Below are 24,819 nucleotides of genomic sequence, written 5' to 3' on the forward strand. Positions count from 1 at the left end.
TCACTTTAATCTTGGTTGGGGGTTTCCTCTAGCTCTAATCAGTGGTCACTAGTGGGAGGGAGACACTGACATATCATATAAAACATAGCCTCCTTGAGCTGTTCCCTCCACCCCACTCCAGCAGCCTGGCCTGGGGATGAGTTATGTTCTTTGGAAGGCCCTTTTGGTATGGTCAAGATCCATGGCTACCATCTCTAGGACAAACACTAACTAGCTGAATAACCTTCAGAAGTTCACTTCCCCTTCTTGGGCTTTACTTTCTGTCCTGAAAAATGGTAGGTCTAGATTATATGATCATTAAAGTTCTTTTGCTCTCACAATCCATGATTTGTATGTCCAGGTGTATGGGCTAAATGAGGCTCTTGAAAGAATTTTCCTAACATCTGTACTATGTAATGTGTATACTCTAGCTACTAATTACTGAGTATATTAAATATGCAGGCACTATTTCAAGTGATTGATAGATACTTAAACATATTATAGAATCTTGGATCCAAAGATTCAAGGGAATCTTGAATATTTCCCAGTTCCTTGGGAAATAATATTCCCCAGTACCTTGAATCAGGAACTGGGGAATATTAACCATATTCCCCAGTTCCTGATAAACCATCATTATTGAACAGGGCAAGGTCCTTCTTCATATTATTTTCCCTCCTATCCCTCCATCCTCAATCCTTCCCCAACCCCTCATAGGGATCCACTTTAGTATATGTGAAATATATATCATCCCATGTTTATTCCTTTTATATTTATTTAGAAATATGTGTATCTTTATTTTTTTAATATTTATTTTATTTATTTATTTGGTTGTGCCAGGTCTTAGTTGTGGCAGGTGGGTTCCTTAGTTGCAGCTCGCTGGCTCCTTAGTTGTGGCATGCATGTGAGATCTAGTTCCCTGACCAGGGATCGAACCTGGGCCCCCTGCATTGGGAGCTCAGAGTCTTAACCACTGCTCCAGCAGGGAAGTCCCAGAAATATGTGTATCTTTAAAAAAATATAGTGATTTTAGTGTGTTTTAAATTTTATATGCATGATCTTTTTTGTGTCTTTTCCCACATATAGCGTATCTTTGTGATCTATCCATGTTATGTAGGTAAATCTAGTTTGTTATTTCTGATTTTATTATGGTTTTCTTGTGTGCTTACAGCCCACTTACTTACCCTTTCCACTAAAAACTTTGGAGCTTTGCATATATTATCTTGTTTAATCCTGGAAATAGTCCTTCAAGGGCTGTTATCTCATTTTTCACTAATGAGGAATTTGAACTTCTGGGAGATTAATTTGTCTAAGGTCACCCAGTTTAATAAGTGGAAGATGTGTGTTCTGAACAATATTGGTTTGATGGCAAATTCTGTGCTCTTTTGCTATGAATTTGTTTTGCTGCCTTCCTACATTTAACTACATATTTATGATTTATGGAATCAAAGAAATCTACCTGCAGTTCTTTAGCTAATCAGATCCTTTCTACTTTCAAGTCATGAGTAAACTTGGTTAATTTCAATATCTTTCTCAGCCTCTAATTCTGAAATTGTCATAGTCCATTTTCTATCCATCTCATGGTGAATCCCAGGGTTCCCTCTGATTTAGGGACAAGATTGTTCGATGCACATGACCAGAGATTAGGTGGCAGATCATCTGGGTACAAATGCAGTCACACAGGGTTTGTGCCACAGGCAATACCCAGCTCACACTTTAGCCCCAATCCTTCCAGAAGCCCTTCAAGTTGGGTATAGCCATGGTTATTTGATGGAAGAGTAAAAGGAGGCTCAGAGATGTTAAGGAGGTTGCCCAACTTGCCACACACCTAGGAAGAAAGAAAATCAACATTTCAATCTGGGACTTTCTAACTCCAAATTTGGTGCTCTTTCTGTCCCATTATGCTCTCTTCGTAGGGGAGCAGAATTATCTTTTCTTCAGACCCAAGTCTCAACTTTTAAATCATAGTACCTCTAAGACTATTAGGCAAATACTCAACTTCCAGGGGAGAAGAGGGTTAAGTTTGGTTTTGGAGTTTCTTGGTGGTCCATGTCTTTTCTTCTCTTTCCTTGTTTTTGGGTTAAGACAGACTTCGTTGGGCCATATCCCTCCTTTGGTACGTTCTTGGGAAAATTGCTTACCCAATTAGAATCTCAACTTTCTCAATAATAAATTGGGAACATAATAATAATTTTTGAAAGCTTAGAATGGGTTTTTACCTAATGTGATAGAGTTTGCTTATTTTCCAGAAAAGCAATTTCCAGAATATTTCCCAGAAGGAAACTTTTCAAGACCAGGCTGTTGACACCCAGTTTTGAAGATCTTATTTAAGAAGGGGCTTGGGGGTACCAGCAGCTTAGATTGGGTCCAGAGTAGAGGGCAGCTCTAGATTCCCTGAACCCAACAGCTCATAAGTGGGAAAACAAAGGTTTGTGGCCAGTTGACATTTTAAAAAGTCTTAGGGACACTTATGAGTTGACCTTATTACTTGTAATATGTTTTGATTATAATATATAATGTAGAAGAATATGCGGTCGCTGGAGGGGATAGGGAAAGAGAGACAGTCTTACCCTAGAGGAACACTTCAGAGAAGAGATGTGCTTACTTTAACTTGGAATCTTCTCCTAAACTCTTCCTTCTCTTTCTTCCAAGGGTTGAGTCCCTTGGGGACAATGAAGGAGATTAACAAAGTTAACCCTCCTCACCTTATGGGATTGGTATCTCAAAACATTATTGTCAACATTTAGTGAGCTCTTGCCCTGGGTCAGGTAGTATGCTAAGCACTGTAAAGGCTTTCTTTCATTTAAAGCTGACAATAACATGATGAGAGAGGAATATTTTTCTTTATTTTATGGTTGAGGAAACTGAGGCTTAGAAATATTAAGTATTTTGCTTGAGGTTTCAGAGCTAGAAAGAAAAGATGTTTAGATGTTAAACCTGGCCTCCCTGATCCCAGAGTCGGGGTGCTGAACCACTGTGCTGTGTGTCCTTCCTCATACTGGTAACCATTTGTTGAGCATCTACTATGTGTCAGCCAGGATGTTAAACATCCTACACACATCATCTCGTATAATCCTCACAATGACCCTGTCTGTGATAGAGGTATTATTTTGTCCTAGAAGGGACTAAGGCTCTGAATAGTTCAGTAACTTGTTCAAGGTCACATGACTAGTCAGTGAAAAGCCCAGATTCTAACTGAGGTCTCAAAGCCAAAGCTTCAGTACACATGATTAATCCCACTTACAGCATAATTATAGGAAATACAGTAATTTACAGTGAATTCTCTGGTCTAAGCTATGTAGTACAGTACCGCACCCCTGCCTCATAAAACTGTTCATATTTTCTAAAATTTACCTAGTGACACACACATAAGCCTGAAAAGACTGCAGCTGTAGGTTTCCAAAAAAAAAAAAAAGACCCAATCTTACTTGTGTATTTCATATAAGAGCTGAAATCTCAGACTGGACATGGTCCCAATAGGTGAGAAGTTTTGATGACAATGGCCAGAATCTCTGCCCAGTTTCGTCTTCCCCAGTTTGTGTGGACCTTACTTCAGAGCTGGTACCCTATCAATATTGTCAAGGTAACAATTACATCCTACTTACCTGGTAGAATAATCTAATTGGGTTCATCTTAGGTTTGGAATCAAACTAATTGAAAGTCATTTAAGCATTTTGTAGAAAGCAGCTCAGATTACTCAAATAGATGTATGTAGCTGACAGATTTTAGGTTTCTTCTTGTTAAGCGAACAAGTGGAGTTCTAAAAATACTTCTGGGGATGGTTTTGTGGAAGGGACACAGTACGCACAAAGGTTGTCCCTGAATCACGAATCAGCAACCTGGGACAGCCCCCAGGGCTCCCTGGAAAAGGCAGCCTTGTCAGCGAGAACAGACTACGGAAGGGGCTCATTATCGTCTCCACGCATCAAAGAGGATAAAAACAAATCTTGTGGGATTTCATGGCAACTCTCGAGTCTTGTTAGCCTCAAAGCTCATTTGCAGTTTCTATAAGGAATGAATTTGGTTCCTCTTTGCCACTGGCCCTCAATGTCCTGCTGTCCCAGTTAGGGGTGGTGTCAGGGCTGGTACTCAGCTCTGAGGACTCCTGGTGAAGTTTTCTACGCTGCATCCATCCTTAAGCCTGATGTCAACTCTCAGCTCAGGGGCTGAAACCTAGCTGCATTGTCTGCTCAGAATTTCATTAGGAGGGATGTTTACTGATTCAGGAGGGAATGAGGCTAGGGTGGTCTAAACATGCTTCACTTGAATCTCTAGCATGAGTATACCACTTTCCTAAAAGATCCATTTCCAGAGTTTCTATGGGCAGCTTTCTCTGGCTATTCCAGCTCTCATCTCTTCCTGGTCTCTGAAACCCACACTCCCTTTGTTAGACCCACACAATTTGGCACTTAATTCTGCTTGTCTTACATTGTTTATGACTGTTCCTTGGTGGTTAGTCTCATCTCTCCAGCTAGATTATAGGTTTCTGGAGACCCCATCTTACTTCTTTCTAATAACTTGTGTTCTGCATCAGTAGAATCACTCCTCTGCCCTGTAGGCTTTCATCCACTCATTAATGTAGGATCAGAACTCTTCCAGCGGGAGAGTTTTGGAGAGGCCATGTATCCCATCACTCCAAAGTAACATGGCTGGAATAAAATCCTTTGATAATTAGCAAGCATTCAGCCCAGCCAGGGTGACTTTTGCAATTGCAGTTGCCAGATGATGCAAGAAAATATTACGAAGAAGGAAAGCAGCCACAGATCAGGACCTCTGGCAGCACAGGGAATTCTATTTTCCAGTGCATTTTAGATAATATTTATGATCTTTTCCTGTAATTAAATACTTATTGAAATAACTGCAGTAAGAGTATGTGCACCGTATTGGGAATGTTTTCTGGAGTGGTATAGAGGGTAGAGTGGCACTTGGGACAAAGTAGAGAGAAAAGAGGGAAATAAGCCAGTCATGATAATATTCCATTAAACATCCCCTGGGGAACTTGTGAAATGAGTGATTGTAGAGTAATTATTACTTTTTTCCCTTTGTGACATATTGGGAGCATCTGGAGAGCTTTGATGTATTACACAATTATTATTGTTGTTGTTGTTATTGATATTAAGCCTAGAACTTTTGTTTGGAATTTTGGGAAGAGATGTGTCTTATGTTGTGTTCCTTAAAGACCTGAGACAAGGATTTTTGGGCCAGTGTTTCACTGAGGGAGTGATTATAGAAGAAACCTGTAAGGGAGTGAAGGAAGCAGAAAATAGCTGAGCAAAGATATAGTTTCATTTGGAGTGTAGCTTTGGCCTGATCCTTAGGGGATCTCTAGAGAATGAATTATACTGTGGGCTCAGTTCTGCCTCTAGGCAAGGGATTTGGCCTTTTGCAGGCCATATCAATTATCTACTGACTGAGGGCTTCCTCCAAGAGGTGGGGATGGGACCCCCTAGGCATTTCTGGGAGAAGTGGATCTCATGGCCGAGGGCAATACCCCAGAGAAGGCAGTAGCTATCAGTCATTAGCAGCCAATACTCATAGCAAAACAGTATGGCACCGGCATAAAAATAGTCACGTAGGCCAGTGGAAGAGCACAGAGCATAAGGCTTTTGTAGAGCCCACATATAAGTGATATCATACAGTATTTGTCTTTCTCTGACTTATTTAACTTAGCATAATGCCCTTAAGGTCCATCCATGTTGTTGCAAATGGCAGGATTTTCTTCCGTCCTTCTCATGGCTGAATAATATTCCACTAAATACATATCACATATTCTTGCCTCCTTATAATCCATATTCTTCACAGAATCTGGAGAAATTGTTTAAAAATGACATCAGATTCTATAACTTCCCTTTTAAAAACCCTTCATTGGCTTCCCATTGCACTTAGGAAAAAAATTTTATTTCTTATTCTAGCTTATGAGACCATGTGTGATCTGCCCCATACATACTTCCATTCTTCATCTCCTATTGCCTTTCTTTTTTTTTTTTTAGTGGGGAGAAGTCAGCCTTGCCTGGACAGATCAGGATAAGGAAAGATAGAGAATGCTGAGGATGGATGGACCTGGAGGGGAAAAAAGATAGTAGCCAGCACAGGGATTAGAATTGTCTGGGATTAGTCTGTCTTCAGACCTTTTATTCTTTTTCCTGACATGTCCAAAGAGCATAGGAGTGGGATGGGTGGGTGTTTTCTGCATACTCGAATTAACCTTAAATAAAATTATAAAGGTTATCCAAGGATGTTCTTTGGTATCTGAGCAGCCCACAAAACTGTTCTTTTTTTTTTTTTTTAATATTTATTTATTTATTTATTTATTTATGTCTGTGTTGGGTCTTCGTTTCTGTGCGAGGGCTTTCTCTAGTTGCGGCGAGCGGGGGCCGCTCTTCATCGTGGTGCGCGGGCCTCTCACGATCGCGGTCTCTCTTGTTGCGGAGCACAGGCTCCAGATGCGCAGGCTCAGCAATTGTGGCTCACGGGCCTAGTTGCTCCGCGGCATGTGGGATCTTCCCAGACCAGGGCTCGAACCCGTGTCTCCTGCATCGGCAGGCAGATTCTCAACCACTGCGCCACCAGGGAAGCCCAGACTTTTCACTTTTGATGTCCAGTGGTGTGAGTGCCATGTACAAGAAGGAGCATGTGGGATCTAGCTGCTCCAGAAATGGAGGTCTTGGAAAAAATCCCCGCAGAGGATGACCCTGGGTGCCCAGGGATTTTCTCCCAGCTCACTTCCTGCCTGGAGGGCTTACTCAAATTGCGCTTGATGGGAGCGGTGGGCTTTGGCAGGGGTCAGAGGTTAATGACCACCACTTGCATGGTATCATCTTGCAAGGCCAGAGGGTCTGTCCACTTGGCGGCCAGGACACCTCCAGCCTCCCCCAGCCTTAGTTGACGATAGGAGCCCTTCTGCTGCCTTTCTAACTGTTCCTTGAGAGCCCAGTTTATTCCTGCCTCAGGGCCTTTGCACTTGTGGTTCCTGCTGTCTGGAATATTTTTCACATCAGAAGATGCTCTTGTGTCTTTTTTTCATGCAGATTTCAGTGTAAATGCCACATCAGAGAGACCTTTTCTGACTTCCAGGAGTCTCCTTTCTCTGTCACCACACCAGACAGCTACTATCACATCACCCTACTCTATTTCTTTATAACACCATTTTCTCTGTGTCTGCCTATTAGAATGTAAACTCCATGAGGGCAGATATTTCATCTGTTTGGTTCATTATCATATCTTTAGTGCCCAGCTCCCGGCGTATAATAGGAATACAATAAATATTTCCCAAACAAATGAAAGGAGATATCCTTAAGGTTTCTATAGTTCACTCAGAAAAGTCAAACACCTCATTAGAAAAACAAGGCAAAGAATATGAATGCTAAATTTACAAAAAAGAAATAAAGTGGCTAAATAACACAGGGAAAATGTTTAACATCAGAAGCATGTATGAAGACCCTTAAAAATGAGAATGCCCTTCCCCCCACAGTTCTGCTTCTAAAAATTTATCCCAAGGAAATAATCATTACTATCTATAGAAATGTATGGTCATGCTACTGTTATTTCATAATAAAAAATTGAAAATATCAAATTGACCAAAATGATTTAGGTGTAATAGGATATTTTGGATGTGAGGAGCTGGGGTTCAAATGTAAGCATCCCCCAATGCACACACTTGCTCTTCGTTCTTGGATGTTGCGTGGGTGGAGTTGACAAGGACCACTGATCTACACAGGAGGCTGAGGAATTTCCCCTGAGATAAGGGATTCAAACTCAGATATCCACAGAGGCTCAGGGCTATAAAATATCCTCAGTTGGCCTGGGTTGGGGTGAACCTGTGAGGAACCCACCATAAGGGAATGAAGGCCACGTCTTCCCGGCGGGCAGGGCCACATCATTTGTGGTGGGTGTTACTGTCAGATGGACAAAGTAGCAGATGAAGAGATCATTTCCATCCACTGTGCTGGTGGATGGTGGCGGAGGCGGGGAGTGATTTGAGAGTTTAGCACTTTGGGGCAGAAGCCCATTTACTGTGGGGCTGCCTCATTAACCCTGGAGCAGGCTGGGAGTGCAAAATGGTGACTCAACACTAGGGCAGCTCTGTGGAATGGGCAGTGGTTCTAGGAAACATTGAGATGAGGTGGAGTACGAATGCACATGTGACCTCATGTGACCACTGAGGTGGAGAATGCGCAGGATAAAATGCTAAGTAGACAACAGTGTTTGCAATATACATTTTCTCCATCACATGTGAGGATAAGGAATCCCATACATCTTTTTTTAAAAGTATGCACAGAAAATTTTATTTATATTGAAAGTCCAAACTAATGAATTCACAGTTATTAGAGTTCAGCAAGTATTCCAGGTAAAAGGACCTACATAAATAATTATCAATAGCCTTTCTCGACAAATATCATTTGATATCACTTATACATGGACTCTAAAAAAGTGATACAAATGAATTTATTTACAAAACAGAAATAGACTCACAGACATAGAAAACAAACTTATGGTTACCAAAGGGGAAAGGAGGGGAGAGGGATAAATTGGGAATTCAGGATTAACAGATACACACTACTATGTATAAAATAGATAAACAACAAGGCCCTACTGTATAGCACAGGGAACTATATACAATATCTTGTAAAAACCTATAATGAAGAAGAATCTGAAAAAAAAAGTACATATATATGTATAACTGCATTATTTTGTTGTTTACCTCAATCATTGTAAATCAACTATACTTCAATAAAAAAATAATTTAAAAAGTTAAAAAAAATAGATAGCCTTTCTCTATATGAGCAGTAATCAATAAAACAATGAAAGGGAAAACTAAAGGTCTAATGAAGGGACTGAATGAATGGAAGGGAGGTCTCATATCTCATAGATTTGTGTAGGCTTAGAGTTGTAAGGCTGTGTCCTGTGTGTAGCAATGAGAAATACCACAAATCCTTACTAATGTTTTCAAAATTATGCAAATCTGTTTCAATTACCTTTCTATCAAGACTAGAAGGATATTAAATCTCAGAAATATATATATATATAAAATTTAAAAATATATATATATATTTTTCCCTATAGGGTCTTTCTTTTACCGAAGAGTTTTGAGGATTCTTATATTCCAGAAAACTGGAGGATGTCTTTTGCATTCAGGTTATCACGACTACCCTTGTGATTGTTCAAGTGCAGGTGGTATAACAGATGAGGACAATCTCACCAACTTTGTGACAAGTTTGGGAGTTAGTTTTTCTTTTCTTGTGGTCACCTAGACTTTTAGGGTGTAGAGTCTCAGGGTATAGTGTTTGATGGCCCCAACACCATGAGCTGCCCCACAAGAGGTCTCACCATTTTCCAGGGCGTTTCAGTGGACTATCGTTTCCTCCCACTTGAGTAACATAATAGCTACATTTCTCTTGTTAACTCACCCCAGTGGAACAGTATAAAAATAGTGTATGAACTTCAACCCTGATTTTTAAAAAATGTATATAAATGTCTATAGGAAAGATATTAATAGTACCAGACCCTGTTCTGTGTGTTTTATATGTATCTTCTTTAACCTCCATGTCCATCTCAGGAGGTGGGTTTAGAGAAGTGACATAACTTACTTAAATTCCCAAGGTAGAGAAGGAGGATTCGAACTCAGTCTACTGCCAGAGTTTATGTGCCAAATAACTATGGTCTAGTGCCTTTCCCTCCAGCTGTTAACAGCACTTACTGGAGTGGTGTGATTATAGTGGTTTAAATGTCTTCCTTTATGGTTTTTGGACACTGTCCAAATTTTCCACCCTAAATAGCGGTATTTATAATCAGCTAACTGACATCAAGAAGTACAGGATAGTGGGTAAGAGCAAGGTGTCTGGAGGTATCATGCCAGGCTTCCCTGGTTCCAAACTCAGCTTTCCGCCTTACTACCTGTGTGACCATGGGTGGTTATTTCACCTCTCTGAGCCTCAGTTTCCTCACTGGTAGAATAGAATAATAATAGTATCTACCTCATAGGATTGTTGTGAGGAGTCAATGGGTTAAACTTGGATAAAACTAATATGGTATGCTAGGTACTCTCTAAGTACTTTATATGCAGATTATTAATATTAGTTGAGTAAATGAGTAAGCAGGCTGCTGAGACTTCACATAGTCACTAATTTCACTTGTGCCCCATAAATGAGATTGTTCAGAAGGGATCTCCTTGGGTGGTTGACAACTTCTCAGAGAGAAGAACGTAGAAATATCTACCCCCATCCCCCAAATGAGATTAAATTATGGTGGGAGCTGCCAGACAGGACAAAGTTTGAGTGGGAAGAAACTGAGAAAGCTAACTTTGCAGGGGCCCTTTTCTGAAGGTTTCTCTCCTCTGGGACTCAGAGAAACCTAATTAGAAGCTTAGGGTCTGATTAGAGTACCCCAATCTGTAGCTAATCCCCCTGCCCCGGTTTTCTAATTGCCTTCACGCAGCATCCAGAATAGGACAGAGATCCAGGCACCTATTAATGGGTGCTTCTGTGGATGTTGGGGCTTATGAGCTGCAGGTGCTGAAGATGTTTATTCCTCTTATGCCTAAAAGCACCATTTGGATATCACATGTACTCCCATCCAGCCTAGGCATCCAGGGAAGGACCTCTTGGCCCTGCTGAAGGTAAGTGTGGCCAAGTTAGATCAGACAGAAAATGAACCACAGTCCAGATTCAAAAAGTACTTGACAAGCTGAATGTTGGTTTCCTCTCATCTAAAAAGGGTTTATCTCTTTTTTTCTTTAGAGAGTAGGGTCAAGGCTAGTGTGGTTTGTGAGGGAGCACAATGTACTGGGAGTTATTAGTTTTGCTTCCTCTTGCAGTGATGCAAGACACAGCATCTTTGGGTCTCAGTTTCCTCATTTATACCATGGGACTGATAATGCATCTCATACCTGCTTCAGGTGATTGTTTTTAGAATCAGAAGAGACAAGGTGGGTGAGACTATATGGAAGACTATGGAGGCTATTTCAAGTAAGGGCTTACATTGAGAAAAGGGAAAGAGCAAGAAGCAACTCTTGTTGAATCTCTAAGAAATTTGTAGAATTCTGGCAGGTATTTGGAATGTGATGGTACTGACATTACAGAGAGAGCTGGAAACTACAGATAGGCTCTAAAACAGAACGAGCTCCTTTGTGGGAGAATAATTTCCCCATCGTCGGAATTGTTCCAGCTCCATAAAGATTGGTCAGAAAGGGTCTCCATTAGCTCAAAGGCCAGCCATCAGAGATCCCCTAGACAGGATTTCTGCTGTGTGTGGGAGGTAAATCTCAGATTCCTGCAGTTGAGAGATCATGAAGCTACTTTCTACGAGTACTCACTAAGCCCCCCTAAAGCATAGAGAATTGAGGTCTTTCTTTTAAGACTGGTCAGCTGGACATTGACTTTGGGAGAAGCTCTAAGGATGTTAGGAGGTGTAAAAACCCCATCCCTTTAACCCCAGAGCTAAAGAGACCTCATGCTCCTGCCCACGCTTTTTAAGGCTGGTTCTGTCCAGGTATCCCCATCACCAGAACTCCTCTCCCCTCCCAATCCCCCTTTAAGGCGGGGGGCGCAGTTCACCTGTTCTCACCACTCTCTGAGAGGCAGAGGGCTTGAGTACTTCTGGGCAACAGAAAAGCTGTGCTAAGACCCTGAAAAGGTGAAGCAGCCTAGGCAGTAGAAAGAGTGTCTTGTCAGGCTGCAGGAGATCTGTCACTCCCAACGTTTTGCATTGGTGTTTGCTTCTGGGCAAGACCCTCTTCATCTTGGAGCCTCTTTTCCTCATCTCTACTTCATCTGCCTGAAGGCAAAAGGGCAGAACCATGACCTTTAGAAACACCTTTAAATTGCAGGATTCTGCTGCACACTCTGTCCAGTGAGCAGATAGGGCAGAGTGAGCAGGCATTGGTGAAGGAGAAGTGCAAGATATTTGAGGTCAGTGTTTGGACAGAATTTATATGCCATTCTGGAAGTTTATTGTAGGATCACAAAGTGAGGAAGATCTCAAGACTTCAACTTTTCAGATCTCCCCACGCCTCCACCTCCCATCTTCAGGCCAGGCGTCTGTATCACCAAAACCACCAAGCTGAGGGATTGGGCGGTGCTGTGGAAAGGGTTCTGGGTCTCAGTTCTGGCTGCTTTTCTTTCTAGCTATGTGACCTTTGGACAAATCTGCTGACCTCTCTGAGTCCCCACTTTCCTCACCTCAAAATGGGTTATGTGAGAGTCAAATGGGATAATAGGAGTGCAACGTTTTAAAGCGAGGGATCATGAAAGTCATTTGCAATTTGGAGGAGGGAAGTTCACACCTTCCATTGTATGCAACAGAACCAATCTTTGCTGAGAACATAGGCCTGTCCTCCCAGCACTCCTGTGACTTGTGTAGTATTCATGTCCATCTTAGAGGTGAAACAGCTGAAGTCCAGATAATTTATATGACTGGCTGGAACTTGACCTCACTGTGATAGAACTTCAAAATATTCTGGTTCCATGACGCCACGCTGGTTCTGCCTTTCTGCTATTTTCAGTGGGGCTTGCTGGAGAATACTTTCCTATGTATTTATAAGTTTAAATTCAACCAGTAAATGACCTATTAAAGTTTTCTGCCAAACAAGTTTCTGGGAAAAAGAGGAGCTCTTGGATAGTCTATTTTTATCTCTAGATTGAGCTACTTTTTACCTGAACACAGAGTGTTGGTGGAAGAAACTTTTTTTTTTCTTTCACCACTTAAGCATCCTCAGGACCCAAGTCCACCCTGACACTTTGAGTGGCAAAGCATCTTGTACCTCGTTCCTTTATTCCTTTTTCCTCTTCAAGTTCCCACAAGCAGATGATGCCAGCTCTGTTCTAGTGACACAGGGAGGATCATTATCATCTAATGTCTGTTTTGTTCTATGTACACATCACTGCATCCCTAGTGGACAGGGTACTGCCGGGCACAGAATATAAAGGCAGATCCTTTAGAAATCTTTGTTGCACATTTCCAGCTGAGAACAAAGGCTACACAATTTTAGGCACATCATACAAACTTTTATATCTTACCATTTTAAAATATCTTTAAACCTGACTTGGAGGATCTAAGTGGATTAGTTTCGCTGAGCTATATAAATACTTTTCAGATCCATGGCTCTGTATTTTCCACAGTACGTGCTATTATAAAGCTGGCGTCTGGGCCCTTATAACAATCCCTTCCAAGTGCAAACTTATTACTTTGAGAATCATCTTCCCATATATTTTCTCGATTAATCCATATTTAGCCTCTTGGCTAGTCCAGTGTTTTCTCTGCTCTGAGATGCAGGTGGGGCATCTGCTGGACTTCTTCTCTTCTGAAACCCTCCTTAGTTTTCTGAAATTTAGTGGTGGTTTTGGGGAGGTTAATAAAATCCCAAAGAGCAAACAATCTCATGGTCTTTCTCCTTCAGCTTTGGAATGTGTGAATTAGATGTCCAGGTGTGTTTACTATTGACTGACATAAAAATGAAGCCGTGGGTCCTGAGCAGACATGACTAATGTGGGGGAAAGATAACCTAGAGTTAGTGGTCCACCAGGAAGTGTCTGGAAGTGAAATATTTCTGTGCCCAATCAACAATTAGATAACAGGGTTTCCCTGGTGGCGCAGTGGTTAAGAATCTGCCTGCCAATGCAGGGGACATGGGTTCGAGCCCTGGTCCTGGAAGATCCCACGTTCCGTGGAGCAACTAAGCCCGTGTGCCACAACTACTGAGCCTGTGCTCTAGAGCCCACGAGCCACAACTACTGAGCCCATGTGCCACAAGTACTGAAGCCCGCATGCCCTAGAGCTCGTGCTCCACAACAAGAGAAGCCACCGCAGTGAGAAGCCCGTGCACCGCAACAAAGAGGAGCCCTCGCTTGCCACAACTAGACAAAGCCCGCGCACAGCAACAAGGACCCAACACAGCCAAAAATAAAAATAAATAATAAATAAATTTATTTTTAAAAAAAGCAACAATTGGATAACAGAGCACTGAGAATGTGAAATGCTGACATTGATCAGTACTGTGGCATTAATGATGCCATTAAGGATCCCCTTTCTTCCTGTGCATCCTTAAAACCCAGCAATTTCAACTATTTTGTGGGCTTCAAAGACAGGAAACTGCTGCTTCAGTGTTCCATTCATATTTCCCCAGCAACTTAGTTTATCTAAATTGCCTGGGACTAAATATTTTCCTCTGAGGCCACACTGATCCAGGGTTCTTCTCCCTGCCTAGAGATTTTGTGCAGCCACTGTTGGTTTTCTTTAACCATACTTATTAGGAAGCTGATTGGCTGTTCTAGCTAGAATTATCAATTATTTTGGAGCAGTTCAGGAGTTTAGACAAGGTATCACAAGGCAAGTTGGAACTCTTCTTGGAGAGAACGATTTTTCCAGCTCCTCTGAAGATCAGCAAACACTTGGCAACCTTGATTTTCTTTAACATTTTCCTTTGCCTATTGAAAAATGGAGGTACCTGATGTTCAGAAGAATGACATTAATGTGCATTGTGGGTTAGGAGACCCTCCATGCTTCTCACTGTGTCTCAAAACGCAGTCCCAGGTCACTATCTTAGAATTTGGGTTTATGAAGATTTCAGGAACTGGCTACAGTAGCAAAGAACTTGAGACCCCCCCCTGAGCTTTCCATTTTCTCCCTTGAGCATCTGCCTTTCTTCGTCATCCACAGATGGGTCTGATTTAGGCTGACCCACTGTTCGTGCACTGTCTTTCCAGAACCCATTTGGCAAAGTCCTCTGGCAGCACTGTTATTGGTCTGAGGCTGATAGGGCTGATCATTCCGATGATCCTGGCTTTGGGCAAACAAGTGATTTTATTTTGTATTGATTTATTCATCGATATCTCTTTCCAAAAGAGACTTAAAGTGGCTTATAAAAGTGCATGACATGCAGCAAGATAAAATAAATAAAAAATGAGGAGTGAGACTTGGACAAAGGGAAAGTGCAGGTAGGAAATGATGAGGAGCCAGGAACAAGGTTGTTTCACGTAACTTTTGTCTTGACACTCAAACCTGTGCTGGAGGTGATGGTTCCTTGGCGGTTGCACACTCCTGATTAGAGTTTGATTCTGATGGTAGCCCTGTGCACCTCTTCTACCCTCCCATCCCTGCAGGTGAGACAAGACCAATAAAGATGATACTGCAAAAAGGAGAACATGTGCAGTGTTTTCAGAACCGGGGTTATTTTCCAAAATCTATATTTAACTTATGTTTACTCTCCTCTTTGCCAAAACACAGAGAGTAATGTATATAAAGCCTTGAAAAATTTCTGGTACTCACTAGATGTTAACTCATTATTATCATACTCGTGAGCAATGGGATAGCTGTTGGGAGCATGGCCTTGGAGTCCAACAGACCTTGGTTCCAATCCCAGCCTGGTGATTTACCTACCACCAAATTACAAATTAAGTAATTTGATTAACCAAATTACTTAATCTCTGCAAGCCTCTATTTTCCAGTCTATAAATAAGGATAATAACAATATCCGGCGTTGGGGGATTGTGAAAAGTCAATGAGGCAGTTTATGTAAAACGCCTAGAACAGTATCTCACCCAAAGGGAGTGCTGTTTTAATGCCATTCTTCATTATTGTTATTAATACATGCCCTTTCCCTCTGTCATGGGACTTTTAAGAAGAGAAGAGAACCATCACGTTGTAGAACAAGATGCAGTGTTTGAGGTTAGTGAGTGCAGCCTTCTCACGTGAGGACACGGACCTGGAGATGGGAAAATAGTTGCCTGAGTTTACATGGTACATCAGTGGCAGACAGCAGATGTGACTTCAGGCCTCCAGGTGCTGTTTCCAGCCTTCCTACCATATACTCTCCCTGGTTCATCATAATCAGCGGCCCCTCCCCCACCATGACACTCTGCTCCGAAGGAGACTATTCCCCCTCCCTCAGAGGAGATCTAAAAGTGTCTCTTAGGGGAGTGGTGGGATGAGGTGGTTCTCCCGACTTGTGCGTCTCTAGCTGGGGTTGCCTGGAGCTCGGCTAGTGTCTCACTTCCTGGGTCAGAGTCATGAGCCGTATGTCGGTTCACGGAAGCACAATGAATTTAGAGCCAGGAGTCCCGGTGTGGTCTTGGGACAGTTGGTTTAACTGTTTGAGCCTCATTGGACTCAGTAACAAAATGGGCATCAATGAAATTTCTGAATGTCAGAACAAACTAGTGGTTGAAAACTCATTTTTGTAACAGTTACATGCATTGAGTATTTACCCTGTACTAAGCACAGCTTGTATTTCCATGCGTTATCTCTTTACCTCCCATAGCACAGCAGTACTGTTATTGCTGTTGCATGGGTATTTAGTCTAAGATGCTAGAGGTCAAGTACCTTGCCCAGGGTCATACAAACAGAAATGACTGAGTTTGGAACAAGCTCTATCTGTCTTCAGGGCCCATTTTCTTAGCCACTGTGCTATATTGTTGGGATTCCATTCTTACCTTTACGCTGTGTGATGGTAGGCTGATTACTGAGCCTCTAATGCCTTAGGGACTTCTCTCTGCATTAGGAGGTTGACACTTCTGAACAAAGTTGCCTTGAGAGTGTTTCACAAGGACCGCAAGAACTCTATAGGTTGTGTAATGGAAGTGGAGTGGTCCATTGCTGGTGTCTTCATTTTCTATTGTTTGTGGATAAATGACGTGTGCAAATAAGCATGAATAGTTACCCGATCCCTAGCATATCTGCTGAAATATCACCTTTTCAATGAACCTTCCCTGATGATCTTATTTAATACCCCTCTCCATACTTTGGATCTCCCAAAGCTCTGTGTGTGTGTGTGTGTGTGTGTGTGTGTGTGTGTGTGTGTGTGTGTGTGTGTGTGTTCATAGCACTTATCTTCTATCATGGTAAAAAATATACTTCTTTTTTTTTTTTTTAAACACATATTTTGTATATGCCTTGCTCTTCTGCTAGAATGACCACACCACAAGGGAAAGATCATTGTTTGTGTTTTGTTCCAAGCAACCAGAAGAGTGCCTAATGCATTGTAAGTTCTCAGCAGATTCTTATTCAATAATTAAATGAACATAGTCTCTCTCTCTTTTTCTCCCCCTTTGGTCAAGATGATTTGTGTGAATTCCAAGATCACAGCGAGTTATTGTTTTGGTTGAAAGTCAGTATTATATTGGGTGCTAAGGTAAAAAAAAACTCCTAAATATTTACATTATCAGGAATTCAGTGGGGGAGGGGTAAACACCAGATGTTGACGTTTATTTCATCATTAGATCAGGTTTTGCCAAACATTGGTGAAAGTTTCATTTTCTTATTTATCTAAAATCCTATGAGATCTTTCTCAAATTCAGTTTTTGTTTCAAGGATGGAAGGAGGACAAAAAGAATCACCTTTGAAGTCCACATTCAGTATTTCCATTACCTCAACAGATCAGCATCCAAAGGTACCGAGACAAGATTGTCTAAATATCTGGCAAGAACTTCATCTCTATTAGAATTCTAAACTCGATGTGATGGCTTTGTCTCTTAAGGAGCTTTGTAGGCTAATTCTGGAATGGCTTGATTCATGATTCTTACTGACTGATAATGATCTGGCATTTTAAAATAATGGGACTGTTCCTCTGGAATAAGTGAACCTGGAAACCAGGCCATGTTGCTTGGCAGAAAGAGAGAGGAAGAAGTCACTTGGCAGGCAACAGGCTGTAGAAGTTCCAGCAGTGCTTGCTCTTCACAGCTGTCTTGTATCCACTGTCTTGTATCCAAGCCCATTGGGTTCACGTGCACATCAAAACAACCACAAAGAAAGAGTTGATATTGGGACTCCAGGGGGCTGTGGACTTGGAGATAAGAAGATTCCAGAGTATGCATGAACCTAGAAGCATGTTACATTATTGCAGAATTTAGAAAAAAATAATTCTAAGTGTGTGAGTTGGACCAAGTGTTAGGTACAGTATATAAGTGATGTCCTTCACAGTAATATTGTGACTTTGGCATTGACATTCTCATTAAGCCAACAAGGAGACTGAGGTTCAGAAAGTTGAATTAACTTGCCCAAGGTCTCAAGGGATGGGAACCTTGGTCTGATATCAAAGCCCATGTCCTTAGTACTATACCACTAGGTTTTCTCCAACAAAGTGGTATTTTCTGGTTTTTCAGTGAGACTGATGAAGGTTTCCAATTTGCCACCTGTAAGAAGTTAGAAAATGTCTAAGGATCTGAGTTCTAGCTCTGGCTTTGCCTCTTTACTATGAAATCATGCACCAGTCACTTTACCTCTTTGACCCTCCTATTCTTCTCTCAAAAGTGGGATTAACAATATGCGCTTCCAAGGATCTCTGAAAGATCAAATGAAATAAAGTTTGTAAAAAATATAAAATGAGTTACAAATCTTAAAGGTTATTATCATTACTGAAAATGATCAAATCAAGCCATGCTCACCTTATTTCATCTTCAATGAGATTTAATTTTTTTATTTCAGCGGGCAATTTAGGATTCATGGCAGAAAATGGCACTGTGGTGACAGAATTCATTTTGATGGGGCTCCAGCTGTGGGCAGAGCTGCAGATGGGTCTCTTCTTTGTGTTTCTGGTCCTTTATCTCATCCCCATAGGAGGTAACCTGGGGATGATAGCGCTGATTCAGAGTGACCGTCGCCTCCAGACCTCCATGTACTTCTTCCTCAGCCACCTTCCCTTCTTGGACATTTGCTACTCTTCTATTATTGTCCCTCAGTTGCTGGAGACCTTGGGTACTGATCAGATGATCATCACCTTTGAGCACTGTACCATCCAGTTCTTCTTTGTCACACTCTGTGCTAGTACTGAATGTTTCCTTTTGGCGGTGATGACCTATGACCTCTGTGTGGCCGTGAGTAACCCTCTCCTCTATGCCACTGCCATGACACCTCAGACCCACCTGGGGTTGGTGGCTAGGGCGTATGGTGGTGCCATGGTCAATTCTGTGATCCTCACTGGGTGTACCTTCTCCATCTCCTTCTGTAAGTCCAACCGTATGGATTTCTTCTTTTGTGACCTCCCATCTCTGCTGAAGCTTGCCTGTAGTGAGACCAGATCACGAGAATGGGTGATCTACCTCTTAGCTTTCTTGGTCATTACAACCAGCGTTTCAGTGATTTTTATATCCTACCTGTTCATCATTCGGACTATTCTGAAGATTCGTTCAGCTGGTGGCAAAGCCAAGACTTTCTCTATCTGTGCTTCTCACATAATGGCAGTGGCTCTTTTCTTTGGGACACTGATATTCATATACCTGAAAGGTAACATGGGAAAATCCCTTGGGGAGGACAAGATTGTGTCAGTATTTTACACTGTGGTCATCCCTATGCTGAACCCAATGATCTACAGCCTGAGGAACAAGGAAGTGAAGGAGGCTCTGAAGAGAGTTCTCAACAGGATGAGGGTTTCCCAAGTAGAGTAAGACTTGAGCTCCATCAATTCAGAAGTTCCTGCAAATCATCCTTTGGGCTTTTGGCTTGTCCTCTTAACACAGGAACCAGATCTCATAATTACAAAAACATACTGAGGCAAAAAAAATGTAGATTTAGTTTCCAGGAATTTCTTTATTAGCTCTATGACTTTGAGCCAGATATTCCCTTCCTCAGTTATCACATCAGTAAAAATTGCCTTGCTATAATTAAAGCCAGGATCAAGAGAGATGGAATGGCAAAGGGTTTTATAAGTAATAACATGCTATAAAATGTAAAATTTATTTTTCTGACCTGTCCTGGATATTGTTTAGTGTTTTCTCAGCTACATATTTTTTTCCCACTAAGCTAATGTTTGTACCTTGAATAATTACAAAACAATAGCTTATTGCTTACATAGTAAGGACAATCACCTTCTTTGGTTGTGGGTAGTAGGGTGGAAATCAGCCTTGACCAAAGAAAACTTTCCTCAACATTCAATCGTATATAATTTAGGTATTTGTCATGGAAAATACAAGTAGCTAAAGAGAGGAAGAAAAAATAGAGGAAAAGGAGATGTGAACTAGGAAATGTTCAAGTAGAAAATGTTAGTTTATTTCCCGAGATAATGTAGAGGACCAAGACACTGTGGAATGAAAGAAAGGTATAATGATTTACATTAATTATTGAAAACAGTTTGATCTTGACGTAGAGCTGAGGTGAGCCCGATATATAACTTTTGAAATATATCTTGATCACCAAAGGTCAGAATCTCTGTTTAATTTCTGAAGCATTGTTCATGGACCATCTGCCTCAGTTAACTCAAGTTATTTTCTATTCTTCAGTAATGAAAACCACTATCTACTTCCATCTCCTGTAGGACATTTACTTTATCTGAAGACAGATGACTATGAATCTGACCTCCACCTTTTAATGACCTTCACATCTGCTAGAAATATTACTTGGGAAACAACTCCATGGAGATTCCACAATCTTATTCATCAATTCAGCAAATATTTACTGATGATCAACTATGTATCAGAAATAACACTAGGCTCAGGAATATAGTAATAAGTAAGATAGACACGGTTCCTCCTTTATGGAGATTAGAACCTGAGGCATAGACAGCTATTGAACGATTACATAGCTAATTGATTTTTTGGTATGATTTTGGAAAGTGGAAGAAAAGAAGCAGCACAGGGTATTGTTATCCTGTATGGTAGGGTGCTGACCTAGTTTGGTGTGGTCAGGAAAGCCTTCCTTGAGGAATTAACATTTAAGCTGAGGCTTAAAGAGTAAATATGTCATAATCATGGGATGGGGACACCATTCCAGATAGAAAGAGTTGCAAATGCAAAGGTCTGTGAAACAGGATGCCTTGAGGAACTGAGAAGCCAGAGTGGCTGCAGCATAAGGAGTGAGAGGCTTAGTGTGAAATGCAGCTGGTGAATTCAAGAGAAACCAGGTCACAGAGAGCCTTGCAGGCTCATTTAGGGACTTGTGGGCTTCACTCCAAGAGCAAGGGATGAAATGATTGTGTCTGAATTTTAAGAAGATCCCTTTGACTGCAGTGTGATGGGTGGAACGGGGGTTCTTGGTAGTGGAGATGGAGGGAAACAGGCCCACTTCATCTAAGAAACAACAAATGGTGTATCCCAAGGCAAGGTGCTTGATTGCCACACAATACTGTATGCTCCATTGTAGGACACATATTAGGCCAGAGAAAGCTAACAGGTAGGTGTATGACCATGCTATTGGTAGAGGACTGATTCTTGGAAAAATGGTGAAATTGGGGAAATATACTTTTGGAGGCATCCATTTTGGTATACCTTTTCATTGGTATACCTTTATTTCCCTGAATTGAGGACCTAACTAACATACATTCAGGTATACACCATGTGTCTGTTCATCAAAATAGCCAACAACTACTTCTTCTTAAGAGGGCAACACATTTTCAGTGACTCCTACTATATGCCAGGCTGTGTTAATGGGCTGAAGAAATCCTCCCTTGGAGGAGTTCTTGCATCCCTTGGAGGAGTTCTTGCGCCCCTTGGAGGAATTCTTTTAAGTCAGGAAAAACCTTCGACTTAAAAAATAGGTAAATGGGGAAAACACTAGACAGTGAGTGTGTTATTTTATTTGTGGTGGGAGCTGCCTCACACTTCTCTGCCCTTCTACTTGGTGAATGGCAACAAACTTTGCCTATAAATGAATGCCCTTTGATACAGTATTTGATGTATATACAATTGCTTAAGTGGTGCACCAAGTGAATAAAAATAAAATGAAGTTTTAGTGTGTTTTAGGGGACCATCTTCTGGTGATGAGTGAAGGCAGCAGAGGAAATGGCATTTATATTGAATTTCCGCTTACATATATTAATAAATGAATGAAAACATTCATTAATTACCTAATGTGTGGCAGGCTCTGTGCCAGGAATTTTCACTTATCTCATTGACAGGCCTCATTCTATACATAATCTTTTAGAAAATGGGATCCTAGGAGGGTTGATTTTATGTGCTAATCTGACTGGGTCATGGGGAGCCAGATATTTGGCTAAACATTACTTCTGGGTGTGTCTGTGAGGATGCTTCCAGATGAGAAAAGCATCTGATAAGCACCTGCTCAGTAAAGCAGGTTGCCCTCCCCAGTGTGGATGGGCACCATCCAAGCTTGTGGGCTTGAACAGAACAAAAGGCAGAGGAAAGGGGAATTCATTCTTTCTCCTCTGCCTGACTGCTTGAACTGGAACAGCAGTTTTCTTCTGAACTTGGACTGGGATTTACACCATCAGGTTCCCTGGTTCTTGAGCCCTGGACTACACCGCTGTTTCCTAGGTTTCCTGATTGCAGGAATTCTTAGCCTCTATAAAAGAAATCGTGTGGGTCAATTCCTTATAACTCTCTTGCTATGCCATAAACACATCCATCACCTCCAGGAGTTTCCTACCACCATCTTTATTTATTATTATTATGATGATTATTATTTTGTGATAAGAACACTTAAGATAAGATCTACCGTCTTAGCAAATTTTAAAGTATACACTAGAGGGACTCTGTGAAGGCTCACGACAAGGAGTACATCCCAGAATTTCTGCTGCCTGTGTCCTTGTCCCTGTGGTCAGCCACAGCCACGCCCTGCCTCTGCAAGAGACCCTCCAACAGTAACAGGTTTTCTGTTTGGCTGAAGGCTTCCCTAAGACCTCATTAGACCCTTGCTGATTTTAACCAGGGGAAAGACTGTGGAATGGGAGTAAACCATGACTCTCCAGCTGTGTTTCTGTAACTCAGATATTTACAGGTGAGGAAATGGAGTCCCAGAGAGCTTAAATGAATTGCTGAAGTTCACCTAGAGAGGCAAACTTGACTGTGTGGCTGACAGGGTCTTGGTGTTCAGGCTGGGTGCCACGCCTGAGCCTCTGAGGTGGGAGAGCCGAGTTCAGGACATTGGTCCACCAGAGACCTCCCGGCTCCACGTCATATCAAAAGGTGAAAGCTCTCCCAGAGATCTCCATCTCAATGCTAAGACCCAGCTCCACTCAACAACCAGCAAGCTACAGTGCTGGACACCCTATGCCAAACAACTAGCAAGACAGGAACACAATCACACACATTAGCAGAGAGGCTGCCTAAAATCATAAGGTCACAGACACCCCAAAACACACCACCAGAAGTGGTCCTGCCCACCAGAAAGACAAAATCCAGCCTCATCCATCAGAAAACAGGAACTAGTCCCCACATCAGGAAGCCTACACAAGCCCCTGAACCAACCTTAGCCACTGGGGGCAGACACCAAAAACAACGGAAACTACAAACCTGCAGGCTGTGAAAAGGAGACCCCAAACACAGTAAGGTAAGCAAAATGAGAAGACAGAGAAACACACAGCAGATGAAGGAGTCAGGAAAAAACCCACCAGAACAAAAAAATGAAGAGGAAATAAGCACTCTACCTGAAAAAGAATTCAGAGTAATGATAGTAAAGATGATCCAAAATCTTGGAAATAGAATGGAGAAAATACAAAAAACGTTTAACAAGGACCTAGAAGAACTAAAGAGCAAACAAAAAATGGTGAACAGCACAATAAATGAAATTAAAAATTCTCTAGAAGGAATCAATAGCAGAATAACTGAGGCAGAAGAACGGATAAGTGACCTGGAAGACAGAATGTTGGAATTCACTACTGCAGAACAGAATAAAGAAAAAAGAATGAAAAGAAATGAAGACAGCCTAAGAGTCCTCTGGGACAACATTAAACACAACAACATTTGCATTATAGGGGTCCCAGAAGAAGAAGAAGAGAGAAAAAGGACCCGAGAAAATATTTGAAGAGATTATAGTCGAAAACTTCCCTAACATGGGAAAGGAAATAGCCACCCAAGTCCAGGAAGCGCAGCAAGTCCAATACAGGATAAACCCAAGGAGAAACATGCCAAGACACATAGTAATCAAATTGGTAAAAATTAAAGACAAAGAAAAATTATTGAAAGCAGCAAGGGAAAAACGACAAATAACATACAAGGGAACTCCCATAAGGTTAACAGCTGATTTCTCAGCAGAAACTCTACAAGCCAGAAGGGAGTGGCATGATATACTTAAAGTGATGAAAGGGAAGAACCTACAACCAAGATGACTCTACCCGGCAAAGATCTCATTCAGATTCGAAGGAGAAATCAAAAGCTTTACAGATAAGCAAAAGCTAAGAGAATTCAGCACCACCAAACCAGCACTACAACAAATGCTAAAGGAACTTCTCTAAGTGGGAAACACAAGAAAAGAAAAGCACCTGCAAAAACAAACCCAAAACAAGAAAATGGTCATAGGAACATTCATACTGATAATTACCTTAAACGTGAATGGATTAAATGCTCCAACCAAAAGACACAGGCTAGCTGAATGGATACAAAAACAAGACCCATATATATGCTGTGTACAAGAGACGCACTTCAGACCTAGGGACACATACAGATCGAAAGTGAGGGGATGGAAAAAGATGTTCCATGCAAATAGAAATCAAAAGAAAGCTGGAGTAGCAATACTCATATCAGATAAAATAGACTTTAAAATAAAGAACGTTACAAGAGACAAGGAAGGACACTACTGCTAACAGCTCTAAAAGAGGAAATCGACAGTAACACAATAATAGCGGGGGACTTTAACACCTCACTTACACCAATGGACAGATCATCCAAAATGAAAATAAATAAGGAAACAGAAGCTTTAAATGACACAATAGACCAGATAGTTTTAATTGATATTCATAGGAACTTCCTTCAAAAAACAGTAGATTACACTTTCTTCTCAAGTGCTCACGGAACATTCTCCAGGATAGATCACATCTTGGGTCACAAATCAAGCCTCAGTAAATTTAAGAAAATTGAAATCATATCAAGCATCTTTTCTGACCACAATGCTATGAGATTAGAAATGAATTACAGGGAAAAAAATGTAAAAAACACAAACACATGGAGGCTAAACAATACGTTACTA

The 24,819-nt window shown here is 41.4% G+C and overlaps 1 protein-coding gene across 1 annotated transcript in view; it reads left to right on the forward strand.

The window, feature by feature from the left end:
* Positions 1-23,120, forward strand: part of OR6Q1 (olfactory receptor family 6 subfamily Q member 1) — a 67,793-nt gene extending 44,673 nt beyond the window's left edge. Inside the window, exons 4-5 of the mRNA XM_082409594.1 lie at positions 17,343-17,356; positions 18,308-23,120. Of these exons, the coding sequence (XP_082265720.1) occupies positions 17,343-17,356; positions 18,308-19,349 (1,056 nt within the window). The 3' untranslated portion in view covers positions 19,350-23,120. The remainder of the gene's footprint in view (positions 1-17,342; positions 17,357-18,307) is intronic.
* Positions 23,121-24,819: the final 1,699 nt, after the last annotated feature.

The sequence above is a fragment of the Balaenoptera physalus genome (assembly GCF_965194825.1).
Source record: "Balaenoptera physalus genome assembly, chromosome: 10".
Lineage (NCBI taxonomy): Eukaryota > Metazoa > Chordata > Mammalia > Artiodactyla > Balaenopteridae > Balaenoptera > Balaenoptera physalus.